Genomic DNA, 19318 nt, shown 5'->3' with positions numbered 1-19318 from the left:
GTGGCTGGGCTGGAACTGTGACTAGGACAGGGGCCGGGTTAAAGACCTCTCGCGAGACTCTCGGGGCTCTTGTGTCGGTAAAAAAATACATTTATTTGAAATTTCTTTTTCGTTAGACGTTACGGGGAATATTGAATGCGGATGAGGTCTCGCAGAGACAATGAACATTGAAATGTGCATCGAGGACACAGCAAAGTAAACCTAAGACATGCACATTTTTTATATAGTAAGTGTATAGAGTACGAGGGACGAGGCGACGCTGAGTGGTTTCTTTAGAGGTGCGAGGCCTTGTGCTCTGGGTTGGATAGTCACTTGGCAGCGGCGGCGCTCTTGGCGAGAGCAGCCTCCAGATTCTTGGCCAGTGTGTCCATGAACTCAAAGGTCTCCTGGTAGTCCTTGCGCTCGACGGCGCTAATGCTGCCCTTAATGCAGATGGCCAGATCCTTGGTCATGGCACCGCCCTCGATGGTGTCGATGCACACCTGCTCGAGAGTCTCGGCGAACTGCTGCAGTGGCACGTTGTCGTCGAGCTTGGCGCGATGGAGCAGGCCACGGGTCCAGGCGAAGATCGAGGCAATGGGATTGGTGGAGGTCTCCTTGCCCTGCTGGTAGAAGCGGAAGTGACGGGTCACTGTTCCGTGAGCGGCTTCGGCCTCGACGGTCTTGCCATCGGGGCAGAGCAGCACGGAGGTCATCAGACCCAGAGAACCGTAGCCCTGGGCAACGGAATCGGACTGCACATCACCGTCGTAGTTCTTGCAGGCCCACACGAAGCCGCCCTCGGATTTCATGGCATAGGCGACCATGTCGTCGATGAGACGGTGCTCATACCAGATGCCGGCGGCTTCGTACTGCTTCTTGTACTCTTTGTTGTAAATGTCCTCGAAGATGTCCTTGAAGCGACCGTCGTACTTCTTTAGGATGGTGTTCTTGGTGCTCATGTAAAGCGGCAGCTTGCGGTCCAGCGCAAACTTGAACGAGGCGTGGGCAAAGTCCACGATGGAATCGTCAGTGTTGAACATGCCGAGGGCGACGCCGGGACCCTTGAAGTCGTTGATAACCTCATCGATGACCTGGCCGTCGTTGCCTTTCCAGGTGAGGGTGAGCTTGCCGGGTCCGGGAACCACATAATCGACAGCCTTGTACTGATCGGCGTGGGCGTGGCGACCGATCACGATAGGCTTCTGCCAGCCAGAGACCAGGCGAGGCACATTCTTGCAGATGATGGCCTCGCGGAAGACGGTTCCTCCGAGAATGTTGCGGATGGTACCGTTGGGGGACTTCCACATCTTCTTCAGATTGAACTCCTCCACGCGCTTCTCGTCGGGCGTGATGGTGGCGCACTTGATGCCCACATTGTACTTCTTGATGGCCTCGGCACAGTCGATGGTGACCTTGTCCTCGGTCTGGTCGCGGTACTCAATGCCCAAATCAAATGTGTGCAGCTCGATGTCCAGGAAGGGCAGGATCAGCTTGTCCTTGATTGACTGCCAGATGATGCGGGTCATCTCATCGCCGAGCACATCCACCACGGGTCCAGCACGAATCTTTTGGGCCATCTGTGCGGAACGACAAACGAGAGAGGTCTTGAATTTTGGAACAATAAAAAGGACAGGAACTTATTAGCTATTTGAAATGAGTGTGTAAATATTTTGTACGCGTGTCTGGGGAAATCACCTCGCTAACGCTTGCACTGTTTTCTCGGATGACCTTTTCCATTAAAATCTTTTGGGGATTTGATACCTATACACAGGGGATATGGGTAGGGTAGTAAATGATTACAAATGAACGTTCGAGGCAAAGTGAACTTTGATCCGGATGGAATGGTCGGATCAGAGAGAGAGAGAGAGAGAACCTACCACGGCGCTGCTGGCGAAGTTTGCTTGGAAGACGGCGCGTATCAATGGCGGCCGGCGGGCCGTCATCAGTGTGGCAGTGCGGCGGATAGCAAACATTTTACGATTCGGAAAATAATAGACGAAGTTCGACTGGGAACGAGACAATATTTGTCACCAACACAACTAGCATCTGGCACTAAAAGCTACGAGGGGGGCACAAATCTGTCCAGGAAAAACTGGAAAAAAGTTTCTCCGAACAAAGGCGGTCGCTGCGACTGCGACGATGTAACCGTAACTGATAACTGTTTGGGCTTTCCGTTAGATTAGTCGCTTGTTCTATTGCTCCACTGCAGCCGGAGGGACTGGACGCTTCAACTGTTGCGCAATCGGCGTAATCAGACTATATTGGATTGCCCTGCAGATAAGACTCAATGTTCCCTACTCTGATTAGCTGCTCTCACTGTTTCAAGCTCGTGGACGTGCCGTAAACAGCCGTTTTAATTAACAAAATTCAACTTGTGAAACACACAAAACAAAATAGTAAACAACAACACGGCTGCGGCACGAAAGCTTTATCACACTTGCGCTTTTTTCGCCGAATTTTGGCCACTTTTGCTATGAACACACACAAGTGCTGTAAAATAGCTTAAATCACTAAATTTTGCGTTTGTTTTATTTTAATTTTGTGATTTAAATAATAATTTGTGATTAATTACAAACACCATTTGATAAAATATACCGTTCGACCCTCAAAAATGTACCAAAATACACCGTCTCATTTAAAAAATATACCGTAAATATACTGACGAATTCAAGTTCTACAATTCCGGTCGAATATAACTAGGAATACAAGGAATTGTAATCGTTATCGCCGGCTGCTTCTGTCAAATCTCTTTTGAATTGTGGGTGGTCTCTCTCTCCCGGTACTATCTGTTAGTTTTTATCAGCTTCGGAAACTTTTCCATAAGCCTGCGATTCCGATTTGTAGAAGGCATTGTTTTTAAGTTCATGGCCGAACTGATAATACGCGTTTTGTGAGGCGCGTGGCACGAAACACGCCCTTTAAATTTCAATCTTGGCTATCGATAACGATACTGACCTTTTGGTGAGAGTGCGTAGAGCTTTGAGAATTTTGAAATGAACGCGCCAAAGTCTGCTTATGTCGCGGCTGGAAGGCCTGTTCTTGCCTGATTATCTGTGTCTGTCTGCGGTCTGCGTTCCTTATCTATCTATCTTGAATGTCGCCAATTGTATAACTAATCATAATTGCGTGATTTTTTCGGCTTTATTGCCGACCTAAGTTTTCCATTTACGGCTGAATCGCTGCTCAAGCGATCGGATAGCATCTTGATGAAATAAATAAACATGCCAGGTGGTGCGATCTAGTATCACGCCACCCAGGCCACGCCCACAGATGGGTGAAATGCGGTGCCTGCCCAATATGTTTATGCTTTCACTAAATTTCTCTAGCGTTTTTCTGGCACATCTAGCACACCAACAGACTGTGCAGTTCGAAAATTGTACGCATATATCAGTAGCACGTTCCCGATAAGATTTGGCATTGGGTAAATATACAGTATTAAGGCAATGAGAAGGCAACTATTGCGATACGAGCCCTCCTTTAGATGTTCTCGAACAATCTATAGATATGTTTGTGTAAATGACAAGGTCTAAGGTATTGAAGTATGTAAATACGAGATTACACTTTGCACCTGGAGTAGAGATACAGGTGGGATGGATGGCTCTCAAATGGGTTACGTGTCTGTCTGGTTAGAAAAGCAAAGAATCCAGCCGGTCGGTATCTCTCTTTCTCTATCTGTCTGGCCCCAAACCGGCTGAGAGAGACGATAAATTGCATATAAAATGCTGCTGTGCTGCATATGTGTGTACATACGAGTGTATATGCATGTGTGTCGGATTCTTTATGCATATGTATGCGGTTGTCTGTTGGGGAAAGTTCAGACACACAACGAAAATAGGCAATTGGGGAGCCAGAGGACAGAGGACAGAGGCTATGCATAAACTTAAACAGTCGCAAAGTATTTCGCATAAGCAGCTCACAAATTAACATATCAATGTCGGAGTAAGAATTGACCGATTCAGGACGATATGATTTATTTTACAATTGGATAAATTGCAAGTCAGCATTATGACAATAATGGAGATAGATAAGCGGCAAATCAATGTCTCACAAAAAAAAATTGTATTTGGGTACCACATATTTTATATAATAATTGGAATGGATGAGCGGCTTACCTTTCGTAATATTGAAATTAGAACGGTTAGATGGAGAAGAATTAAGAACACGACTTGTATTAAATCTAGCCACGACGAAATGCAGAGACGCAAATTGGAGACAAGCTTTTTATAAGTCGATGACAGTTTAATCGCAGAGAGAAAAAGAGAGCGGCGCAAGGGGCATGAATGAAATTATACAAGGTGGTACAAGGTGTATTCGCTCTCTTTCGGGTCTTTTGCACGACGCTCAAGTCGCAGCTGTGTTCGAATTGCGTTGGTTTTAAAGGATATAAAACTTACAAAAATACAATGAGGCGCAAACCAAACTCTCACACAAACGAGCGAGAGAGGATCACTTTCTCTCTCTCTCTCTCTCTCTATTTCTTCGTTATCGCTCACTTTTGCGTTCCATGGTCTGCCTGGAACCCCTGTCGCCTATCGAAGATAGATACAAAAAAGTTTTGCCGCTGCCTGGCAAAAGCTCGTCGTGACGAGCTTTCAAGCTGAGTTGCGTAGCACTCAACCTTCCTGCGGCCTAAGGTGTAGTGCCGCCACTATTTGAAATACAAATTTAAATTTTCAAGCAAGCAATTAGCGCAACTCGGTTTTTACGATCTGACCAATGCCTGTTGCAGCACTTACCCCGGGCCGAAGTGTGGGCCCACATTTTATGACCATGCAACGTTAAAGAAAAATGAACACACTCTGCGCCAAAAGTGAAATGTTAGTCGAGCTCTTGTTTTTGCCGGATTTTAATATGCAAATAAAAAATTTGCGATTCGAGGTCGTGTTCACTTTTTATGTGCGAAAGTGTGCTGCTGGTGGCAAGATTTGACTGCTCGACATATTTCTCCGCACGATTTCTGTTCTTTCGCAGAGGGTCGTCGTACGACCGGCCACCCGTGACTAAACTAAAACTATGTATATTTATTTGCTTATCAAATGGACCCTGCCCTGCCCTGCCCATGGAAGTCTCCGTTAAACATTACCATTTTTTGAATCAACCCGCTGGAAGATCAATGGCGGCGACATCAACACGAAAGAGATCTCCTGAGCATTGAAGGCCCCTAATTTGACAACAGAAAACTGGCTGGAAAAACTTGTCTAATTGGTCGGGGGTCAGTCAGTCCGTCATGTGCCGCTTTCTTTCTGGCTCGGAATTAGATAAGTGTACATACATACATATGTATGAATGTTCGTGTGTGTGTGTGGTTATATAACCCCCCCCAATTATAACGAGTCTTAATTTGTGCATGCCAATGCATTAAATAACATAAGTACAATCAAACCCAACCCAACCCAACCATTTTTAAGGTAAAACAAACGCGTGCCGGCGAAACTTCAATTTAAACGCCATGCAGACGTGGCCATGTCTGCTGGCAGTGGAACTGTTTCAGCCCTTCGTGCCATTAGCCATGTCAATGAACGTGAAATGGTCGCCAACTGCCACTTGGACTTGCCAATGCACATCATTCATGGCATGGCATGGCATGGCTCACATTCACATGGAGAGGCATGGAGATGGGGACTGGAGTGCGAGTCCGAGTGCGAGTGCGTGCCTGGTTTGCCATATTTGATAGTTGGCTAGCTTTGTTTAAACTAATTTTGTGTCGTTTTTGTCGTTATGTAAACGAAAAACAGAAGCGAAGCGAAGCGAAGCGCGTCTGACAAGCAAACTAAACTACTTTTAATTTCAGCCAGGCCAGGCGAAATGTTAACGAAAGCCAAAAGAAAAGTAAAAGCCGCAGAAGCCATCCTAAAATATCAGCTAAATATGTTTCAGACTCATTTTGAAAGTGAGAAGACAATTTGCATAAAAAACAATATGTCGAAGATGTGGAATATCTCAAATAATGGAGAGACAGATGTAGAAGCCGATGGAGCAGAGCCATAAATTTCAGCATTTTGTGGCCAACAAACCCACTCCCGCTCCCACTCCATAGAGAGTGAGTGGCTGGAATGTTTGACTTTTCACTTGTGTTACACATACGCCCCATGGCGCGGTGCAAATTTCCGAAGGAGAGAGAGAGAAGGGGCACATATGAATGTAGGTGGCATGGCAATGCGGTGCACGTGCAACACAAGTGTTTTTTAACATTGCGTTTTTTGTTGAGAGCTAATACCTCTCCAATAACAAATTACTTCCTGTCGACATTCCATCTGTGGCAATAAATAAAGCAGCAGCTCAGCCCAGCTCCCGAGATACATAGTTACCATTCTGAAGGCGTGTGCAGCCAAAGCATCGAAAATATTACTATTAATTATATTGAATGGAGAAAGTCAATTTCGTCGAACGAACGAACTCACATGCTGGACAGCAGATACATCTACTCATACAACAGCATCAGCGACAAGCAGACATACATATGTATCTTTTGTGCGCCATTTCTAAAGACGAGAGGTGTGCCTGTCAGTCAGTCAGTTGGTCAGTCAGTTGGTCAGTCTGCTGGCCAGTTTCCATTTCAATGGAGCTAGAGATGGCAGCGTGCGGTAGCACCAATAGATCAGACGCGATCTCAGGTAATCAGCCACGTTGGCAGGGGATATCTGCTAAAGAGGGAAGAGTGTAGATCTGCGAAACTTACCAGCAGATTGGAGTACACTATTTGAGAATTGTTCTATTAGAACTAGGATCTCCAGAAGATCAACTGCAACCTATCTGCAGAAGCGGCTCTGTCTGTGCTTGTTCTGCTCCCGTCATTACAATCTCTTCTGATTCAGTTTCTCATTCTACTAGATGCAGCTGCTTCCAATTAGAGAATGAGTAACCAACTTGGATCTTACCATCTCTAGACCCCCATCTGTAGGCCACCACTCCAAAGCTTTCTGCCCGCCTCTCATCTTTCTTTCTTGAACGGCATTCTTTCGGCGCTGAAGAGTCAGTGGGACAGCAGTTGATATCTTAATCGCATTGCCGATCTGGTATGGCATATATTTCATTTCTCGCCTTGCTCCACAGCTCCATCGACAGACAGCTCTAATGCAAATGTCTTTTAGAATGCATGAAAATGAAATCCCTGACCCATCTGTGTGCCCTCTCCGTATCACTCTTCGATCTGGTGGCCTGCCTGCTCTTTTTGGTTTGTGTTTGGAGTTATTTATCAAGCGCTCGTTTGATTATGTTTACAGTTATGTCTCGGACTTTACTGCTTATGCAAATTTATGCTAAGTCGGTCCACAAATAGCCAGATTTGTGCGCTCCCATGATGTGGGCTACCGAGGCATCATCACTCCACAGACACCGACTTCCTATCGGTTTGATTGGTTTTTAATTTGACTTGTTCGCTGTCGAGTCGATGCGTCGCGAGAGCATTGTTCATCGGTGAAAGGCGTCAATGTTGTCAATCGAACCCAGCCGGGAGTCGACGGAAACTAAGAGGAAAGGAAACCTTGCCAATGACTCTCGGGCATAAGGCTAGCAAATGGCTTTCAAAATAAAATGCAACACTAAAACGAAAGCCAAGGCATTTGCAAATGGCAGTACATACTGCATACCAATTTTCCACTGGGTCAATGTATCGACCAGACCAGATCCAAAGGCAAACGCAAGCGCAAAGGCAAAGGCAAAGGCAGAGCCAAGCCCAGAGCCTACGCACAGCTCCGTCTTCATCTCCATCTCCATCTGCATCGCCATCTTCAGAGCTCTGTATCCCATTTCGAGTTCCATTCCTACTGGAGATATGTACATACTCGTACAGCATGTGAGAAATCATTAATGCGCTCACATGCCGCTCTGCCACATGCCGGGCTTTCACATGGTTAGAGGCCGGGGGCCCAGACATAGACATAGACATAAGCATAGACATAGACATGGGCTCTGTGCGGTCTATTGTTGTGTCAGCTAAATATGGCCAATAGCCAAATATTAATTCATGTGTTCCATCTGCTTATATGCAAATTCGCAGCGACTCGAAAGTAATTGAAGTTGCACGCTGAACACTGAACGCTGCAGCGGAAATGTTGAAAGCAACAGCGAATACGAATACGAATAGAGATGGGGATCCTGTACCCCGAGGCAGGACAATGAGCAGGAGACAGCAGCGTCAGCCAACAAGGAATGCGGCTGGCTATTCCACGTTCTTGGTAGCTAGAGAACAACTTCTTCAACTCGTTCGAGCATCCCGTCTATTTTTAGCCAAAGATTTCGATTCGGATAATTATTTCCCCATTTCTTTTCCGCATGAAGGAGCTATCCATTTCGAAGCTATAAACAAAATAAGTTTCTTACTTTTCTCTGTTTCTGGTTGATGGTTTCTGGTTTCTGGTTGGATCCCTTGCCAAAACTCTTTGCCAAATGCCAAATTCATTGCTGATACTATGACGGGTCTGAAGTCTTTGGTTAAACCCTTCATGGGTCTCTGGGATGACTTGTGCCTTTGAGAGGGTGAAAATCAAAATGAAAAGAAATTTAATTACAGTCCGCTGATGCTGATGGCTGCCAGCCATACCCATAGGACAGTGAAAATAGTCCGACATTGCAAAGACTCATCGCCATCTTCCGCCTCAATCCCAGTCTCCGTCCCAGTCTCCGTCCCAGCCTCCGTCCCTGTCTCCGTCTCCGTCTCCGTCTCGGATGTCGGATCTTGAATCTTTTTGTCGTCGAAAGTAAAATTTCCAATTGATTTTTGTGTGTTTGCGCAAAGTTTTACACGCTTTTCGTTTCGTTTCCATTATTATTCACATTGCGGTGCCCAGAAATAGTTGAGCATCATGCCACGGTGAAATGCCACTAAGAAGCATCCAAAGAGTCGACAGATGGAGATGAAGATGGTGTCTTGAGCACTGAGCACTTTCATCTTTGGGCGCTAAAACGCTTACGCAGCATGAGATCTGCTGCGGGATGGTAGGTAGCCGTTGATGGGATCTGGTCTGCCCACGATTGCTGCCAGGCTCTGGTACTGGCACTGGCTCTGGCTCTGGCTTTGGCAACATTTTGAAAGCAGGGAACCTTCGCTTTCGCGATATTTGTGAGTCGTTTTTTCTGTATTTCCACTTGCAAAAAAAAAAACGGGCCAAACTTCATTCAAATTCCCATTCGAATATTCGAATCCCAATATAATCATTACAGTTTTCGGTGGAGCTGTGGGACAGTAATGATGTGCTAATGATGCCCCCTCAGCGCTGCAGCAATTAATCTTTCCCCAGTAGAGCAGACACCACAAGCCACAGGCCACAAGGCAGGAAAGAGCTCTTGGATCTTGGCCATTCATTTGTTACCCGTTTATTCGTTTGGCTCATTCATGCACGAATGTGATGGCCAATGCGAATTCGAGTTTTATTAATTGATAGCGAAATTATTCGAAATTGAATGCGTCTTTAGACACTTTCACTGGCTTCTTGGCTTCAAGTGTGGAGCAGCCCCCCAGAGGAGGAGGAAGCTGAGCTCTGAATGGAGCTGAATGAAAAGGAAGTGAAGTGCTCTTAAAGGAGAAATTAACATCAAAGATACTTGCTCTACTTCAAGACTTTACTTGCACAAAAGATTCTGGTCTTAGGTGTGGGAATCTTAGGTATGTCAAAGGTGTGAAGCTCATTGAGGGGGAAATGGACATTATAAAGGCTAAACGATTTATAGCTGAGGAATTATTAGAATCGAGGGCTACTATTCATCAAAAACGACCATACACCGCGCAGAAAGCTACTGTTTCGCATTAAGACGCATAGAAAACGATTGGGTAACCCCAATAGGGTAGCTCTTTAGCTCGGATTGACTCTGGCCATCTCCCATGTGAAAGATGCGTGGTGGATGATGAGTGATGACTGCCAAACTTTTACCCCAGCATCCATCGTCTGGCAAGGGCTTCATTAATCCTTCTAAAATTAACATAATGCCAATATCGTGAGATTGTAGACAAAAAAAAAAAAAAGAAATGCTTACATAAAGCCGGCATCAAGAAACTGAATCGCTTAAATGATCAATTAAAATTACGTATACGCAATTTGTATGCCAATTTGGCTTTAAAGGGTTTTTGCTGCTGCTGCCAATGAATGACTCTTTACATGTTTTCACTTTTAATATACACAGACCCATAGATACACACGCACACAGGCACACACAGACACACACGCACGCAGTATATATCCATGGGGAGAAATGAGAAACGAGAAACGAAACGAAATGAAACGTAGCATTCGAAACATTAAAGTTTTAGTTTTGCTTTTGCTATAATTTGACTCTAGACCTGGTATTCATTCATTCATTCATTCACTCACTCACTCATTCATTTACTCGCATCATGTGAGTGAGTGTGTTTCCGATGCCCTTCGTACATAGGGTATTAGGGTATTAGTACTTGAAGATGCTGTTGGCAATGAATAAAAGAAGCACTATCGACCTTATATTACTGATCTTATGTATCCAGCTTCACCCTTGCACAGTTCTTTGTTTTGGCTGTAGGTGAAGGACAAGAAGAAGTAGCCTGGATTGGATCACAATGACTTCGAGAAAACGAATTTTTACTACATACAATCTACAATATCTATCATCTATCAATATCAACGATTGGCTTGCGAGAGTATCATTATAGTCGCCTGGAAAGAACTAGCTTTTCCTTCTTGGTGATTTTCTATTTTTTGGCATTTAATGATCATTGTGCTAGTGTGCTGCTGCTGCTGCTGCTGCTGCTGCTGCTGCTGCCTCACGCGGTCTGTGCGTGTGGCACCCCCTCCTGCTGCTGCTGCTGCTGTTGTTGCTGTTGCTGTTGCGGCTTCTCCTCGCTTTTCTCCACCCTTTTTGGACGCGTTCAAAGCCTTTCATGGCTCGGACGCGGTTCTGCTTCATTTTGTTTAATGACAATGAGCGATACGAACCAAATGTTTAGTTTACGTTTTGCTTTCGTTTATGAACTTTCACGTATGCCCCATGCCCCTGTCCCTGCCCCCTGCACCAGCCACAGTCGCCACCTGTCGGAAGTCCAGCAGTCGAAGAAGATTTAAGCGTTTAAATGTTTTCTTCTCTTCTTCTTTGGGCTGGCATTACCTAATTTCGGTTACGAAACAAATCAATTAATGCATGACCCCAGAGAGGGGTACCCATAGATCAGGAATGGGCGGCAAGGCCCTAATGAATCTGTGGCATTATTCAATCTATCGTAGAAAGCGTCAGGTGGAACAATTCTGAGCAGCAGCACCACAGAAACCGCAAGACTGCAGCACCAGCACCAGCAGCGGCAACAGCAGCAGCAGCAGCAGTGGGAAAAGATTTCACTGACTTTTCTTGCTTTGTGCATTTTTAATGATCAGTTTTCAAGAAAGGAAATGGAAATGCAACTGCTGCTGCTGCTGCTGCCACTGCCCCCCCCCCACCACACAACCCCATGCTAACCGCACGTTTGCCCAATTGCAATTTCCAATTTCCAATTGCTCCAAATCAAGTCATAAAAATGTTCATCTGGGCAAAAGAGTTTTCTAATGGTCTGTCATTTTAATTAAAGTCAACTTACCAGACACTCCCCCTTGCGGCCGCTGCCTCCAGCGTCCACTTTTTCCGCCTATTTTCTGGAAAATTGCCCATACGCCCCGTGGGCTTGTGTGCGTGCATGCGAGTGAGGAGGAATGCCGTTCCAGTTGATTGGCATTTCCTAATGGCCATGTGGTGGGCACTTTCTAAGGATACCCATGGATTTCATGGTCCCAAATGATACGAGTTTTGGGTGGCTTATAGTCGGAGAGACTTCAGTTTTCTTGTGGCCCAAACCGAATGGAATCATTTCAGAAGAATTGGTTCTTTTGGAGAGCATAAGAGGGAAACCTGGAAACGGTTTGTTTCGGAACCCCTAAAAGCTCCCAAAAAGATGCTATACTCGTACTCTGGAGTCCCCATTTGACTCTGAGCTCCTGATCCAGGGTCTAGAATAAACGTTCTAAGAACAAAAAATACCTTTCCTTCTATTGGTTTTTTTGAACACACGCATTTCTTGGTCCTTTCACCACCTCCCCTCCCCTCCGCACCCACTCAGCCCAAATGTTGTCCTAATGAATTTATGATCTGTCTTGGCCATTACACAACCAATTGCTTTTGAGCCTGACCGCTCGCCATTTGGGCCACTGGCCATACGAAGTCTTCACAGTTCTACCAACCTTTCAATGCACCTTTTGTGGCTGTGGAACAGCTTCTGCTCGACTGCAGCTTCTACTGATGCTGCTGCTGCTGCTGCTGCAGCAACATTGTTGGATGGTGCATGGTGCATGGTGCATGGTGCATGTCTATGGATTGGTTTGAGGCCAACTGCTACTTACGAGTGGAAGACGACGACGACGACGACGACGACTGGCCATAATATGTAATTTCAATGATTTGCATACAAAACACTTTTCACCAAACCCAAACTCGAGACCCAAATGAAAGAACGAAAGAAAAGCTAAAGCTGGCCAAAGACTCCGACCAGACCACAATCCAGAGCTGAAGCTGATGCTGAAGCTAGAGTCGAGGCTTGGAATTGGCATGGACAAACAAACACGTTAAATACTTCCGCGTTCGCGGTTCTCTGATGTGGATGTGGATGTGGGGATGGGGATGGGGATGGGTATTGCGGATGGAGATGGAGTTGGGGATGCGGATGGGGCTTCAGCCCGTGACTGGACTGAGCAGCGCCCCTCCCTCTAGCTAGCTCTGTACTCTAAAAATATTCATATTTGTCACGAAGCCAAATACCCAAACATGTTACACCCGAAGAAAACCCAGCACACAATACATTGCCAGTGGCATATGGGGGCATCTTCTGGTAGATTTCTCTCAGTGCAGAGCCTAGTCGGGGGGCTGGTGGTGGACCAGGCCAAGCCCAGTTCCTGGCCCAGAGAATGGGGCCAACCTAATGGGGGCCTGGGCAGCTGCGTGCGATTCTGCGAAAACCGAAAAAAAATTATAATAACCAGTTTCGGGTTTTTCGCTTTTTTCGTGCTTTTTTTTCTGCAGCCCAAAAAACCTTCGTTCAATGACCCAGCAGGAATAGGGATTGGGATTGAGATTGGGATGGGGATGGGGATGGGGACTGTGTGCTGAAGATGGGCAGAGAACGATCGTCTCTGTGGGCTCCGCAAAAATTCTGCGGCGAAAGTTGATCAGAGATCCCCAAAAAAAAAAAACCAAAAAACGAAGAAAAAAAAAAGAGAAAAAACTTCATTTAGATTTAACGAGATATTGGACAAAAGTTGGCAAAGGTAAGGCTCTTCTGGCCAAGTGGTAAAGTGGCTAAGTGGCGTGGCGTGGCCTTTCCTTTGGCACATGGCCGCGAAACTGTGGCAGCCAGCAGCAGAGCATATGAAAACTGCAATAAACCAAATGCCGCCGCCAGTGGCCCAAAATGAACAAACAGCAGCAGCAGCAACAACACAAAATGCTTATTTTTTTTTTGGGTATTTTTGTTGTGGTTGTTGTATTTTGAACAGAAATTCCAAAAGCAAATCCATTTTGTTCCGACTTTCATTTCGGAGCAGCAGCGGCATCGGCAGCGGCAACAAAGAGTGGGTTGGAGGCAAGCGGCAAGCGCTGCACAGTTTGAAGACAATTGTATAAATGAAAGTTTAAGATCTCCAGCTCGAAACGGGCAACTGTTTTGGGGACCTGCATATGTGTTTGTAGGGCAGGGCAGACCGTATGCGGCCCCCGATGATGATATGAGCTAACGGCAAGAGCTACAGCTGAGGCTCAGGCCGCTGTGGCTGCGACTGTGGCTGCGGCAGGGGCAGCCAGTAGCGACAGGTACACCGGCGCACTCGAGATTCGAGATTGTTGCCGCAGATCGATGGCAGAGAGAGAGAGAGAAAGACCCGGCACGTGTTGCCCCGGGAGCAAAGCAAAAGCATTTTTTCAATTGTTCAACACTCAGCGATGATCATGATCGCTACGATAATGATGGGGGGCTCTACATACATAGTAGATGATGATGAGGAACATTTCTCCACTGCACTGGCTTCGACTTGGCTATGATTTCGATTTACTTTTGCTTTTCATTGTTCCTAATGCGATGATGGTCTGTGGATGCGATTGCTGCTGATGCTGCTGCTGTTGCTGCTGCCATTTGTTGCAGCATTAACAACAATTTCATGGTTTTTAACAGAAAAAGTTTCCATTGGAATATGGCATGCATGATGCTAAAAGTTATAGAAACGAAAGGCCACTCTCAAGATATATAATCCTTTTGTTTGTATGTACCAGCTCCGTTTGATGCTTTCCCTTTTTTACCAACAACTGTGCCCTCTACCTTCTTGAGGTGCGAAAATGTCTGGATACTCCCCTCGTCTCAACTTATTATGGTTTCCACAAGGATGCTATACTTATCTCCAATACTATTTGGTCTCAAGTACGGTTTCTAGCACACCTTAGAGAGCACACAGTCATTAGAGCACACTTGAAGAGTTCCCACCCTCAACGACTTCCTTGTTCTTGATTGATTCCTCTTATGGTTTGGGGTGCCATTGCCCCCTCCCCAGAAGACGCGAATAAATCGAATGAAGCAACCGTCAACAATCAGCGTCAATTATGACCATGTTCCCATACATCCATCGTTCTATATAGATTTATGTACATATATACAATTTCGATTCGGGACAATCAACTCTTTTTGGGTGGAGAGCCGAGCTCCTTCCGGTGCTTGAAATAAATCTTCAAATTAAGTTTTTGTCTTCCAGAAAATTCTCCAAAATCGAAGCAATTTTGTATTATGTTGTTTATTTTGCTTTCCTTCTGCTCGAATTAAGAACGAGAGAAACAGAAAGGGGAAGAGATACACAACAAAAAATTGAATGCGAAATCAAAAACGATCAAAATGAGGCTTTTGAATGACCACTTGGCACAATCTGCGAGGTCTACACCCCGATAGATGGGGTTATATGGCTTTGTCTCTTTCCAGAAGTGTGTGCGAGGGTTTTTCAAAGAGTTTTTTGAAGGCGAAGCTTATCTGAAACTGGAATCAGTTGAGTATGGGATCAAATTTCCAGCATCCGATGGAGCTCGCTCTAAAGGACTATAGAACTTAAAGAATATCCTATGAACAGGGTCAAGGAGCGTTTCTTCCTTTCTCTCTTTTTCCCCAGGGTTGGTTCTAGACGTATTTGAAGTACTTGTTAGATGGAACACCTTTGGAATCCATATCTTTTCATAGAATCCATAACTTTAAGAGTCACCCGCCTGTCGGGGAGTCTGACAAAATCTGACAGCAACCAAACTGTTTGTACAAAATGAACTCAAATGCGAAAATTACACCCCAAGCGACCAATTTAAAACCATTAAATTATAATTTTAAACTTTAAAGAGCTTCAACGACTTAAGGGGCAGGCAGGCACAGGCACCGCTCAAGGAAATGGAGGCAGGTCGGGCCCCAGTCGATGGGCATTATTCAATTAGGGAAGACGCATTTGTATAGTTTTTTTCGGCTCTGCCAAATGGAGTGCGTTGGATCCCCTGCCCCTGCCTCTGCCTCCCCACAGAATCGGATGATCTCTTTGGATTCCACAAAGCGTTGCCTCATGGGGATTGCAACACGAGTTCCTGTCCGTTACACGAGTAAAACGGTTAATTTCGAACCCGAATGCATTTGGTGGGAACTGATTTTCGAGTGTGTAGGTGTATAAACGTTTTGCTCTTTATCTCTCTTAATCTATGCGTTCGCACTCTCACCTCCCACACCCCTTCGGACCTGACACTCATAATTAAAGAAACAAATAAAGCACAGTCGTCGGCAGAGGCTGGGGCGGGGGCGGAGGTGGGGGCGGAGGCAGAGGCAGAGGCAGAGATCTGGATGCCATGACCACGACGCAGCAGCCGAGGCGACGCGTCGCAGCGGTCACATTTACATAGTGTAAGCAGCAGAAGACGAAGAGGAAGTAAGCAAAGAAGAAGTAAAAGAAGCGACAAAGGCCACCACCATAGCAACAGCGGCCAGAGGGAGAGCAGCAGAAACAACAACAGCAACAGTAAGCGCAAGGTGTATTCATACAAGGTGAGGTATTCGAGGAAAGTGCTCTCATCGTATTTGTACTTAATTACCAAAAATAATTAAAAATGAATATCATAATACCGAAAATAATTATGCCATAGTCTGACAAATCTACAATAAGTTATCTCGAAGATCGGGAATGTGCCATACCTCGAATACAAACATCTTGGGTAAAAGCAGCAGCAGCAGACGCTGCAGCAACAACAACCACACGCTCTGCGACGAAGCCAAGTCATCGTCGGCACTTGTCGTGTCTGGCAAAGCTTCGTTTTAAGCTGAGCGCGAGCCGCCTGGCTTCCCATTGCCTTGACTTTGACTTTAGTCTAAGCAAAAGAGAGCTTTTAAGCCACCGACGTCGGCGCGCTGCTGGTGGCGACTGCGGTTTGGCTGCTGCTTGTCTTAGTTCTTTAAGTCCGTCGTTGGCCGGGCTCCTCTTCAGTTCGTGCTGACCATCGTACCCGTGCGGACGTTCCAAGCTCAGAGACCCGATCCGATCCAGACGTTTCTCGTGTAGTGTGGCTGCACTTTGCACTATTTGGCTCTACCAAAAACACCCCAAAACAGCAAAAGCCAAGCAAAACATTTTGAAATTTTCAATGAAAATCTGAAAAAAAGATCAAGTTACGCGGCGCGAGTGCAAATCAAAACGGTAGCTAAAAAATACTCAAATAAAAAAAAGCAAGACGAAATAATAATAATCAAAAAAAATGATTAGTAATTTTTATTGAGTGTAGAACAGTCATTGGTCCTGCTTAACACTTGGCTGTGGAATGTCCAGGCTTCTAGTTTTTGTTTTTTATTTTCTTTTTTTTTGGCCAGAATGGCACCTGGAAGGAGCAATGGGGAATCGGGCATCGGGAATTGGACTAAGGCGCGGCCATTGGGCGACTGTGTAATTTCTGTTTTCTTGCGCATTCAATGCACACACACTCGAAGTTTTTTTTTTACGAAAAGCGTAAAACGTAAGGAAAACAAACAGCAAACAACCAGATAGACAAACACACTACCAGGAAGAGGAGGAGGAGTTGGTGGGGCTTTGGCAGCCGCAGTGGCAGTGGCAGTGGCAGTGGCAATGGCAGTTGCAGGAGAGGCAGTCAAGTGAAGACAGTGCAGCGCACTCCTGTCCCCAGTCTTCTGGCCAGTTTGGAGATGGAGATGCAGATGCACAGTGAGGCCCAGGCCTGGTCCATGCCACCGCCACAGCCACAGCCACAGCTACAGCTAAACTCCAGCCACATGTGTGTCTCCCTCTTCTTCTCGCGCGCTGTCTCTCTTCCCCCTGCTATCTGTCTCACTTGTGGTGCTGCCGCCATATTGGGTGCATAACGGTGCAAAAATCGCGCTGCTTTTTTTTACCTTGTGTCTAAGATGGTTCTGTTCTCTTTGGCGTTCTTGCCACGGCCACTGCCACACGGTCCCGACTCCATCCCCAATCCCCATCCCGGGCTCTCTGTGTGCATTGGCATTGATGACGACCCAGCGACCGATAGACCGACCGAGACGACGACGGCGACGGCGACGGCTACGACAGCAGCGAACAAAAAATGTTGCCAGAGCGGGGCTCCCATCTGCTTCTCCGCCTCCTTTCAGTTTTTGCGGTTAGCCATCGCAACACTTTGCACATGCTGATCGATTGTGGGGAGATCATCTTCATCTCCATCTCCATTTCCATTCCCATCTCCCCTCAGACCTGCCTCCTCGCCTGCTGAGTGGGTCAGCAATTGAACCGTTTGCCCTGCCCCAGGCTAGAGGCTGCAGTCTTAAGGCTCCAATCCACAAGTAACGCCCACGCACATCACCTTCTGGCCCCACATGAACTTCCGCCTTTTGGGGGCTTACCCTTTTTGCTGACCAAATGCAAATAGTCGTAATCTTCTTCCCAGACGAACCAACCCACCCATTCGCCACGGCTGTAACGTGACCAAAGGCCAGAGGCGGAATTAGCATGAGAGATGGTTGGAGCACTAAAACGGGAGATCTACTAATTCTTAGGCCCACCCCACTGTGCACCCCTTGGTCCAATTTAAATTGAACTCTGGAGGCCCTTTCCTCAGCTTCAGCAACGTTTCTGCTCTTCTGCTCTCCGGCCTTCTATGTCTTTTTTATTAAGTTATAAAAAAGCGGGAGATGGGAGATGGATGTTTTATAGACCTTTTTCTCAGCACCGCATAACGGTAATGCCCCCGAGAGCGCCACATTCTCAGACCTCAGACCCAGACCCAGAGACGGAGACAGACACAGAGACAGACCCAACGACAGACCCAAGAGAAAGACCCAGCCGACAGCGATCCGAGCGGTACACCAGGGACGGGACCCCAGACTCATGCATTGCAATAAAATGAAATTTTATAACAGCAGCAGCGAGCGACAACAAAAACGTTGCCCAAATTCGAAAAAAAAAGAATACAAGAAAAACCAAGACGGCGAAAGAATGGCAGAGAGGGAGGGAGAGGCAGACAAAGGTCGTCACAGCAAGTGAAAATAGCAAAAGAGAGACAGAGAGAGAGAGAGAGGGAGAGGGCGAGGGCGAGGGAGAGGTGGAAACCCGAAAACGGAATACGCTTTGAGTTCGTTCAGGTGTTAATTTCCCATTTTCGGGGTTTCCGCATTTCCCTCCCCACTCCGTTTTGAGGCGAGTTCGTTGCCTAAGTCTTTCGTTTTTCGTTTTTCGTCTGCCGTCTTTCGCTTTAAAGTGGAGCGCGCACCGCTCGAATGCCCCCAACTGAATGCGAATGAGGGGCGTATGAGCCACTAGCCGGCCGGTCCCGGTTCCCCCTTTCCACTATTCCCATCTCTGTCCCCTCTGTTCCCTCTTTCACATCTGTTCCCTCTGCATCCCACTGCAAAAAAAAAAAAAATAAAATAAAAACAGAAATTATTATTATTATTATTATTATTTCGTTCTTTTTGTTTTTTCGTCTGTTTGGCTTTTTTGTGGGGCGCATTTCCTTTACTGCCCCCTCGAAAAAGACACACGGCAGAAAAACCCCAACGTTTTTCGTTCCGTTTCTGACCCTAAAAGTTCAAAAGTTTAAGTCAAGTTTTCCCAAAACCAAATCCCCGACTCCTTTCCACAGCAAAAAAAAAAATAAAAAAAATAAAGAGAAAAAAGGAAAACCATATATTAACGACTGCAACGAGGAGTACCAGTAAAAACCTCAACAGATCTCAACGGAAAGCCACACACAGAAACAAAAAGAGAGTCTTCTTTGGCCTGCAACTGCAACAGATCCCCGAGGCAGCAGCGCTTCTCTGGGAGCTTCAAGAAGCGGCACAATGACAGCGACTGCGACAGCAGCGTCCGCG

General features: G+C 46.2%; 1 protein-coding gene across 4 annotated transcripts; it reads right to left on the bottom strand.

Moving 5' to 3' along the window:
• Nucleotides 1-67: 67 nt before the first annotated feature.
• LOC6601212 (isocitrate dehydrogenase [NADP] cytoplasmic) lies at nucleotides 68-4166 on the bottom strand. 4 transcript variants are annotated; one of them, XM_026992295.1, is made up of 3 exons: nucleotides 1860-2248; nucleotides 1678-1743; nucleotides 68-1586 (listed from the first exon to the last, which is right to left on the bottom strand). In XM_026992295.1, the coding sequence occupies exons 1-3, from the start codon at nucleotides 1953-1955 to the stop codon at nucleotides 309-311; spliced, it is 1440 nt and encodes a 479-aa protein (XP_026848096.1). In that variant the 5' UTR covers nucleotides 1956-2248; the 3' UTR covers nucleotides 68-308. The 4 variants fall into 4 exon arrangements, with proteins under 4 accessions (XP_026848096.1, XP_026848097.1, XP_026848098.1 ...); XM_026992296.1 differs by having other exon boundaries at nucleotides 68-1559; nucleotides 1860-2247; XM_026992297.1 differs by lacking the exons at nucleotides 1678-1743; nucleotides 1860-2248 and adding an exon at nucleotides 4095-4166 and having other exon boundaries at nucleotides 68-1559.
• Nucleotides 4167-19318: the final 15152 nt, after the last annotated feature.

The sequence above is a fragment of the Drosophila persimilis genome, unplaced genomic scaffold (genome assembly GCF_003286085.1).
Source record: "Drosophila persimilis strain 14011-0111.01,24,50 unplaced genomic scaffold, DperRS2 tig00000732-arrow-arrow-pilon, whole genome shotgun sequence".
Lineage (NCBI taxonomy): Eukaryota > Metazoa > Arthropoda > Insecta > Diptera > Drosophilidae > Drosophila > Drosophila persimilis.
The sequence above is the reverse complement of the archived record's forward strand: the minus strand, read 5'-3'. Positions and strand labels throughout refer to the sequence as shown.

Coding starts and splice junctions, on each gene's coding strand:
- LOC6601212 (XM_026992295.1), bottom strand. CDS start 1,955: ATGTTTGCTATCCGCCGCACTGCCACACTGATGACGGCCCGCCGGCCG. Junction 1,744..1,859: donor ACTTCGCCAGCAGCGCCGTG/GTAGGTTCTCTC, acceptor CCCTGTGTATAG/GTATCAAATCCCCAAAAGAT. Junction 1,587..1,677: donor ACAGTGCAAGCGTTAGCGAG/GTGATTTCCCCA, acceptor CCAAAATTCAAG/ACCTCTCTCGTTTGTCGTTC.